Genomic DNA, 10,444 nt, shown 5'->3' on the forward strand with positions numbered 1-10,444 from the left:
CATTTTCAATCGAGAATAACTTTATGATGCTGACACAAATCGACTAATGTTTCTATGGGGTTATGTTGATAGATGCCCAAGTTTATTGTATGATCTATTTATTTCGACCACCATTTACCGCTAAAGCCATCTATAGGAAAACGGCGCAAGCAAAGTTGTAATATCTTCATGGATATAATATAAATCACCTCTACGGTCCGCTACAAATCTCATATCACCGTCACGATTTACTATTCGCGCTTCTCGGCCACTAAAAATTACATCGTGTCCTATATCCATTATTTTAGCTACCGAAACTAAGTTCGTACGTAAGTTGGGTATATACAACGTATTTCGGAACTGTACCTGTTTGTCGTTTCTCTTGCTCAGCCACGGTGATAAGTAGAACCTCTCCTTCGCCCTTTATTTCTGCAAATGTATGACTGGCTAGATTCAATTTATTTTTGCCTGATTGGTGTATCCTTTGAAAACTTTTTGCGTCACTACAAAGATGAGCATCCACTATCAAGAATCCAGAATCGAGTTATTATACCGCATTTATCGTCGAATCTTTTCGAGCCGAAGACTGTTGAGTTTTTTCAGAGGCTTTATCTTCTTTCTTATTCGGACAATCTGACCTCTTGTGTCCTACAATATCACAATCATAATACTTTACCATCGAGTTACTATTTTCGGTTCCCTTTTCATTTATCTTTTCTCTTTTAGGATGTCAAAATTTTCTTGATTTGCCATTCTTCGCAGCCAAAGCAATAATAAACTCTCCTCTTTCTTGCTTCTATTTCTTTTAAAATCTTAATCTTCAATTCTTCAGCCGTGGGAAGCCTATCTCGAGATTCAATAGCGCATTTAAAATTCTCGAACGAAGAAGGGAGGCTGTATAATAGCATTATAATCAATAGATCACCATTTATCTATACATTCGTACCCTCTAATTTGTCAAGAGCATCAAAGAACTTATTGATATGCTTCTTCATGTCTCCGCTGTCTTACATCCGTTGATGTATGAGCTGTTTTAACAACCTTTTACCTTCCTTATCCCTTTGAAGCATAGATTGACTCGAGTTTTAGCTATATAGCACGTGACGTTTCGCATCCACGGATCTGTGATAATTCTAAAGGGTGAATTGAAAGAATTAAGTCCAATCTGGCCTTCCTATCTGCAATTATCCAGGCCTCTATTAAGGCGTTTCCATCCGCCCCAGCCGCGGGTTCCAACTTAACTTTCTGTCCACTGACGTATTCCCACAAATCATTTTTCATGAGCAAAGCCTACTTGCAATTTCCAGGTATAATTGTCTTTAGACAATTACGATACAGTCCATATGACGATGAAGCCTTTGTAAAAAAGCAAGCAGGTTCGAGCGAAAGAAATTAATACAATTTATTCGAGCACGTGGACAATTTAACCTCAACACAGATTCTAGGTCCATAACTTATAGAATCTGCGGAGTCGCATCCTTATTCATTAATGTCAGTAATAGTCAAGGTAAATAGCAAGAATAGAGAGGGTTGTGGGCTGAATACCTTTTAATAGCACAGAATCATTTTTACAAAAGGAATTTTTCCTTTTATAAAAGGAAAAATCGCGACAAAGTTGAGCTTTTATATATCGTTGTGTCTCGAGAGAGAAAGAGTTACCGTATAATATGGCGGGTATCTCGATCATTGACAAGAATTCATAATCGTGATGGCATCTCGACACAGCGCGAGGTAACCGGGAAAATGATCATTTTATTCCAACAAGTATGAAATAAAACAGCAAAAATTAAATATTAAATTAAATATTAAATAAGAACATTTTAAAGGCAGAAAAGAATTATTTAAGTTGAAAACTTAAAAAAAGATTCAAATAATATTAATTATAAAGAATTAATATAGTGAACCATTAATAAATGTTATGGACACGTATGTAATAGAGAAAAAGAAGTTACAGAGAACATGCGCATGTAACAAAAGATAAAGATACAAAAAATACTTTTTTATTTATGGTATATATCTAAAATTATAAAAAAGCAGTCGAGAGACGCCATATCAAACGTATTGTTTCTTAAACATATTTTTGTTATAAAATTTTCTATATTTAATATATTTGTAGTTTAACACTTGGTTATATTAAACATTTGATAATATAATAAATTGACGAATTCTATCGAAAAGTACCAAATGAAAAAGCGATTGGACTAACGGTTTTCAAGATATGCAGCATATAATAAATCAAACAATTTTTTAAGAGTTCCAGTAATTCTGATTAGAGTTCTGGGCAGTTCTCGACGAGCCCTAATCATAGCATGACGTAGACGATTTATATACTATTCTATACCTTGCTTAGAAATGACTTTCCATGTAAAGCGACTCTCACCTCCCTCCCTCCTGCTTTAGGAGCGCACAACTTTCATGCAAAGCAACTCTCACCCCATCTCCCCCCTGCTTGAGGGCTCACGACTTTCACCCGAAGCGACTCTCACTCCACTTCCCCTCCTGGGGCGCACGACTTTCACCCGAAGTGACTTTTACTCCACCTTCCTCCCGCTTTAGGGGCGCACAACTTTAACGCGAAGCGATTTTCATCTCACCTTTCTCTCTGCTAAATGAGCGCACGACTTCTGTAATTATACTATTGCACATTGATTTCGATTTTGCGCAGCAATTGTGGAAGTCGTGCGTCCCTAAAGCAGACAGAAAGATGAGATGACAGTCGCTTTGCGTGGACAAAATATATTTCGTAAAATATATTTTAAAGCAGAAAATTTTTGTTCTATATAGTAAAAAGAGACGTCATTTTTCAAACTTTTTTCTTAATAGCTTTTTAACGAATAATGAACGACGACGATCAAAACTTGTTGAAGATTACTCAAGGTCATGACCTTGACAATATATATCAATATCATTGGGGGGGGGGAGGTTCCCTGATCTGGAGATTTTCTGGAGATAAATTATTAAATTGCTTATTACTACAGTAGTTCAGTTGCATTTCTAAGTCCGAAAAATCATTTTGGTGCGCAGTTCAAATGATTACACAAGTATAAATTCAGAAATTATTTAAACATCGAAGATCTCGCTTCAATAATTATAGGCTTTGACTCTTGTTGTTATTATTTACCACCTACCGTTTTAATGCATTGAAAAATAGATTTTTTGATTTCACTTCCATTGACCTCTTCTTTAACCCTTTAAAGCATACATTTTTCTTTACGTAAAATTCAGTTGAAATTTGTTACTCGAGAGTTTTCGAGGTCATTAATTATGAAATTCAAAATAGAGGATCCAAGATGGTGGACCGAAAAGCAAAAAGTTGTAGCTCGCAAGCACGATTTCACTATATGATATTTAAAATAAAATTATACAACATATTTTTAGTATAGTCGATTCTTATATTTAACATCGTCTTAAGTTTCATTTTAAGATATTATCTACCAGAGAACCTTATTAATATCTTAGGTCGATCTTATTAAGACGATCTTGAAATAAGAATCGAAATAAAGATCGAGACGAAACTGAATACTCGGAAATTTTCAGAGTCACTGATTATGAATCTAGCCTCAGATTTTCAAAATTCAAAATGGCGGATCCAAGATGACGGACAGAAAATTAAAAAATTAGTTTTGGGCTGTAAAATGGGGTCAAATAATTTTAATTTTAATTTTAATTTATATTTCAAATTCGCAATAAGCGACGCAAAAAACCTACTTGATCCCATTTTACAGCCCCAGAATTAATTTTTTAATTTTTTGCCCATTTTTTGACCATTTTGAATTTCAAAAATATGAGGTCAGATTCATAATCAGCCCCAAAAATCCTCGAGTTTCATTGGAGCAATTTTTCGCTTTTTTGTCCGCCATTTTTGATCTGTCATTTTGAATTTTTTAATTTGACTTCTGATTTGTAATCAGCAACACAAAAAATCTTTCAAAACTTCATTTTTGACTAATTGGTTATTGTTGATTAGTAAATTACATTTATTGTTAAAAAAGGATGAATTTTTCCAGTTTTTTTTATTTATTATAAATATATTTCGTTAACAATAGGAATATTTCCACGGTTTTTTTATAACAATTGATGTTTTAAACACTGATAATGTCCTTTTCATTGTGTAGTAATATGTTAGAAACTGTATCAAAAACATAAAAAACTGAGATTAAAAAGGTGTCACATATGTGGGACACTGTGTCGCAATGGGTTAAAATGATCTTTCTCTGAAATTTTTTATCTTCACCGTTCTTCCAATTGTTTTACATACATGATAACAAAAGATCACGTAAATTATAAAAGTAATTATAAAAGTAATAGGGAGTTTTTACAATAACATGAATTTAAATAACCGAACGCTAAAGTCATGTTAATCTTTTCTTAATTATTAGTTATTTAGATATAATAGAAGAAGAAGATAATTTGACCTTATCGTTTATCTGAATAAACAGTATTGCAAAAATTCTTTATTATTGCAATAAGAAAAACGTAAATTTTTATTTTCTTTTTATTTTTTAATTTGTTTGTTTTAGACGTTTCATACGCCAAGTTTCGGTGACGAAGACTTTGATATACCAACTATTCATCCTCAATCGCATCAGCAACAGCAGCAGCAACAGCAACACCATCAACAACATGACTCCATGCAAGCATATGGTCAGTCACAGGTATGCTTCGATTCAACAATCTTCGAATAAATATTCTGTTACATTACGTTACGTTTTCATATTACATTATGTTTTAATAAAAAACCATTTATTAAAGACTCTCAAAATTGAAAAAACATTTAAAAGCATATTGCAAATGAGAGTACAACACGATAATTGATACGCAAAAATAGGAACATAAAATCTTGATAAAAGGATTCAATGGCTATTCTTTAAAAAAGAGTAGTTAGAAAGTATATCACAAACAGTAGGTTTGTTTGCATCGCATGCTCCAATATGCTTTCACTTCCTCCAATTCCAAACGTGCTCGTGAGTAGGACCTATGGTAGAAACATGTTGAAGCATGTTGAAGTATGAGACGCGAACAATCTTATTATGTCTGCATATATCAAAACAATTCTACAATTACTAATTCAATTCTCATACATGTAAACAATAACTTCCATCCGATCATGATAACAACTGATTTACAAAAAATAATGAAATATAAATAGATTTTCATTAATAAGTGCGATCGAGATATAGCGTATTTAATGTCGTTTTTCATCAGACGAAGAAATAAAAGAGTATTGTTTAAATACCTTAACCTACGGACAATCGTGCACCCCTTTTTTAGCGATACGAAGAATTAGACAATTAGCAAGCGAAACAGAGAATCGATATTCGCAAACATCGCGAAGTTATACTTATATATAGTTATTATATATGTTTTGACAAGAGTAGATAGTATCGATGAGGCAATATTATTAATCGACGAATTGACAAGATTGTTGAAATTGGGGCAATTTGAATTGCACAAATGCGATCGTATGGGCCGAAGTGATTCGATGAAAAAAATTTTAACAATACAATTGTTGATGTTCAAACTATAACAAACGAGCGAAATATTAAAAACGTGCCTTCAGTGGCAGCCGAGCGGCGATAAATTGCAATTTGAATCGTGGACTACACCTAATGTGGAGAAATGTGATATCATCCATTTCCAAATTATTTGATTCGTTAAGATTGACGAGTCTATTGGTTATCAAGGCCATGATGATCATGCAACACACTTGACAATTAAATCTCGGATGATAGGTTACTATCGGATTTACGGCGGGCGTGGTCAGAATATGTGATCGGAATCAATATAATACGAGAATTAAGACGAGTCATCGGAAAGCAAGATTCGGAGTACATTACTTATGCATTTTGCGATGCCTTAGAGTGAGCGCACGGAGTTTATGTACAAGCGATTGAGGTGAGTTGTACAGGGTGGGCCATCTAGTGTTTGGAATTTCAACTACCGGTTATTTTGAGTTTGAAAGGCGTAATAACATTTATGACGTATCAGAAATTTAGTTTTTTGTTTGACATTTACGAAATGAGTCGCTATACGCTTGAACAAAATTGGGAAATATTGAAAACTTACTTCCAAAGTGATGAGTCTTCAACCCAAACTGTAAGAAATTTATGTGGAAAATTTGGTAGAAAAGAAATGCCTTCAACGCAGTTTGTGGATCAATTTGTGAAGCGAATTCGGCAAACTGGATCCTTATTGGACAAAGCAACTCGTTCACGTGCTCATCCAGTAAGGTCAACCGAAAACATTGCTGCTGTTGCTCAGAGTGTGCTTGAATAACCATCAACATCAACTCGTCATCGTTCTCAAAACTTGAATATTTCACGCACTTCTTTGAGAAGAATTTTGAATAAAGACCTCCGTAAATGGCAATGTATTACCTTTCCAATAAAGCCATAAACTTTGAAAACTATTCATGCGTTTTTTTTTTTAGAGCCAAATTAAATTCCAAATTTTAAATAGCCCATCCAACTGTATTGAGATTGTTGTGTGCTAGTCGCGCGTGGTCTCAGTTATCATGTTAAGTGCTGAACATATTTTGTTTCACTTTCCGTTTACACCATGCAATATCTAGGCAACTGGAGAAACTTATGCGATTATATTTATATTCTCTATTTATTACTTTAAATTCTTCAAGATCTGACGACCTAAACAAAATATTTATTCTCGGTACGCAAGATCGCGGCGGCATAATCTAACAAAGAATTGAATGCCAGTAAGAGCTGATGCAGTAATGGGAGAGGGCAAGAATTATTAACACATACTCATTGAGCAGACGCTGAGCAACTCACAGACGTATAAATTTCATAATACTGTAAAGCCTCTAATCTAAACTTTTCTACTTTTCTACTGAATGCTACTGAATTTTATAAATAACATCTGGATTTTTAAATAAAAAATCATAAAGAGAATTCTTCACACATTAATTGAAAAAAGTTATATTATTTTAATTTATTTTCTTACACTTATTATATTTAAAGTAGAAACAAGTCAATACTGTAATCTTAATTTAGGATAAAATTTGGAACGCGTTGTAAAGCGGGACAAAGTGTTAAAATTTGAGACTATTCCTCCTACTTTGGGACGATCAGTCACTAAGATGTACGGAAGCCTCAAAGATACCCGTATCGCTCCGTCTGTTCCATCATTGGATCGAGCTACGTCCCTTCACGCATGCGCACAAAAGACGAATTCTTGTCATCTCTTACTATTGGGCTGATGTGGCATAAACAAAAAGTCTAGTGCCGATTCGTAGGGACTGGCGTAGCATTTAATGTGTTAAGAGAGTGATATTTTTGTGATTGGAGTTATGCGAAGCGATAATCGATTTAATTCAAGTTGTCTTGGAATCATTAATTATCAAAGTTTATGCATGGAGTCGTTAATTGTTCTCGCATGAATAAGAGGAGAACCAAGTCGACAGAAAGCCTTCGTTTTCAATAGAATTAGTTTAGAAAATTTAGTCTATTTTATCAAGCAGTTATTAGAGAGGGAAAATTTCATGAATTTGATTTCGCATGGCGAGATTCGATGACTTAAGTACGAATTAATTGTGATTGGATTCACCATGGCTTTCAGCATATGCGAGGGAGTTACAACTGACTCGTACAGATGAGCCATCTGAACAAACCTGAAATTATACGATCTAAGGAAAGACTTGAAAGACGCATTTTCTCAATTCACCTCCGATTCTATAATCAAAACAATTTTGGATAAGTTTTCTCTCTTTGGCTAGGATTGAACGAATGTTGGCGTGATGTTGATGATTATAAATCGAAGAGTAAGTCTCCGGATCTTATTGGTTAAAGAATTGCAACAATAGCAATTGCTAATTAAGTACATCTAGAGATAACTTTTGAAAGAATTGCTTGACGAGTTAACTAGCAAAGGTCACGTAAACAAGAGTAGTCCTCTTATAAACCCTAACAATCTAAGTCCATAGATGGAGACTCGTAGACGGAGAAGAAATTCTCGGGATGGGCGGATAGACTACAAGGATCAACTTTGAATTACAATAAAAAACATTCTTGTCTTGTCTACGAGATGCCGATTTACAAGTTAGTGTTCAAGCGACAGTATTGTCGTATGCTTCATGAAGATTCGTAGGCGTTGCTATTATCAAATATCGCGAAAGATTTTAGTCAAATAGGCGCAATGTTGCTCGGAAGAAAATGAGGAGATGCGTAACGTGTTTCAAGACTAATCCGAGGACATCGACTCAAATAATAGGATCGTTATCGCTAAAAAGAATAACTCAGCGTTTACTATTAGTCCGGGAGGTAGTGAACATTTTTTTTACATCATTTGATTAAAGCTCAAATTTTGCAGTTGACTGGAACTATGAAAATGTGAAATAAATCTTGTTTGCCGACCTATTGCGGATGGGTTGAGCGTGGGCGTCCAGTCAAAGTCGTTAAAAAACCAATGCACTAACGTCATATGATTAAAGCTGAAATTTGGTACATTGATACATTGATTACATTGATAGTTCATGAACAATAACAAAAAAGTTGTTGCCAGTCCTGTAATGATTCTAACGCACATCATACTTTCTAAGAAAGTATAGAGAAGGTACAAAAACCCTAACAATCTATAGAGATAATGGCTATAACATAAATAAAATATGGAAAACCGGTTGAAGACCGATCAATTTTCCTCACCTCTCTCCCTCCCCTCACCCACAATTCTCTTCTTTCTCCCAACCACTCCAACAAGTAGCATAATATATATGTGTATTTAAATCCGCTGTTTGCTCATAGGTGGCATTAGTGAGCGTACAAAGCTGAGCACACAACACACTTTTTTTTATATGTTTAACATTAACCAATGCACATCATTAGCAATTTCATACAACAATATACATTTTTTCTTTCATAATCATGTCTAGTTTTTTGCTAAAAAAAAAAGCATATGCGGGAAGCTTTGCTTTTCTGTTTCAATTTGAAGAAATCGGCTGCCGAATCGCATCGAATGTTTGTGGAGGCCTATGGCGACAATGCTTTATCGGAAACAATGTGCAGAGATTGGTTTCGCCAATTCAATGACGACAATTTTGACCTGAGTGACAAGAAGCGTGAAAATCGGCCCAGGAAGGTTGAGGACTGTCAATTGCAAGCTCTTTTGGAAGAGGACGATACCCAATCGCAAAAAATGCTTGTCGAGCAATTGGGTGTTTCTCAAGCAGCCATTTCCTTGCGGCTACATGCCATGTGGAAGGTTCAAAAGATCGGAAAATGGGTGCCGCATGAACTGAAGGATAGGCAGATGGAACACAGGCCAAATTCTGCTTGCCAGACAAAAAAGAAAGTCGTTCCTGCATCGGATTGTGACAGGTGAAAAGTGAATCTATTTTCAGAATCCTAAACGCAAGAAATCTTGGGTTGATCCCGCCCAACCATCAACATCTTCCTCAAGACCAAATCGCTTCGGACGGAAGACGATGCTGTGCGTTTGGTGGAATCAGGAGGGTGTCATCTACTATGAGCTGTTAAAACCTGGTGAAACTGTTAATGCTCATCGCTACCACCAACTGATCAAATTGCACCGTGCTCTGCGTGAAAAAAGGCCGCATTATCTATCTATAAAAGACATGACAAGCTGATTTTCCTCTATGACAACGCACCATTGCACACGTCAACAATGGTCCGAAACTACTTGGAGACACTCAACTGGAAAGTGCTACCCCATCCCGCTTACTCACCAGACCTGGCACCTTCTGACTATCATCTGTTTTCGTCGATGGGTCACGCGCTCACTGAGCGGCACTTCGATTCTTACGAAGACGTCCGAAAATGGCTTGATGAATAGTTTGCCTCGAAAGATGAAGAATTTTTTTGACGTGGTATACACAAATTGCCCGAAAGATGGGAAAAATGTATAGTTAGAGCAAGTTTGAATAAATTTGTTTTTGCTTCCTAGGGGAAAAAAATGTGTTTTTCTAACTAAAAAATAGCGGATTTAAGCCTTTAAGGAGTATATACCTGTAAAAGGAGCCCAGAGGAACAGCTCAGTATCAGGTTGCTCCTCATCCTGATGAAGTAGACTGCAAGGTTCATGAAACAGCTGACAAACGTAAAGACAATAAAATAACACTGTACTCCGCTTCATCGCAAAATTTGAATTAAATGACATATTCTATCTAAATTATTTGAAATAAAAAAATAGTATTAAGGTAAGATTTTGTAGAATATTTGATTTGATGATTTTGGTAGAATAGCAATATCATAATAACAATATCTTTCATAATAATAATATCTTGTTATTATGAAAGGATAAATATTAATATACTTAATTTTATCTTTAAATCGCTAGAGTTTAAAATATTGCATCAGCACTTTTAATACCAACATAATAATAAGTTAAATTTTTACTATATTTATTTAACTTTAGTGTATGTATTCAATATTTGTGGTAAAATCTTGTTTAGTGTACATATATATATATATATATATATATATATATATATATA

The 10,444-nt window shown here is 34.7% G+C and overlaps 1 protein-coding gene across 1 annotated transcript in view; it reads left to right on the forward strand.

Annotated features, from left to right (window-relative positions):
• The window catches only part of LOC105623602 (TOX high mobility group box family member 3-like), a 227,896-nt gene that overhangs the window by 101,138 nt on the left and 116,314 nt on the right, over positions 1–10,444 (forward strand). The window contains 1 exon segment of the mRNA XM_012204989.1: positions 4,500–4,634. Within this exon segment, the coding sequence (XP_012060379.1) occupies positions 4,500–4,634 (135 nt within the window).

This window comes from Atta cephalotes, assembly GCF_000143395.1.
Source record: "Atta cephalotes unplaced genomic scaffold scaffold00060, whole genome shotgun sequence".
Taxonomy (NCBI): domain Eukaryota; kingdom Metazoa; phylum Arthropoda; class Insecta; order Hymenoptera; family Formicidae; genus Atta; species Atta cephalotes.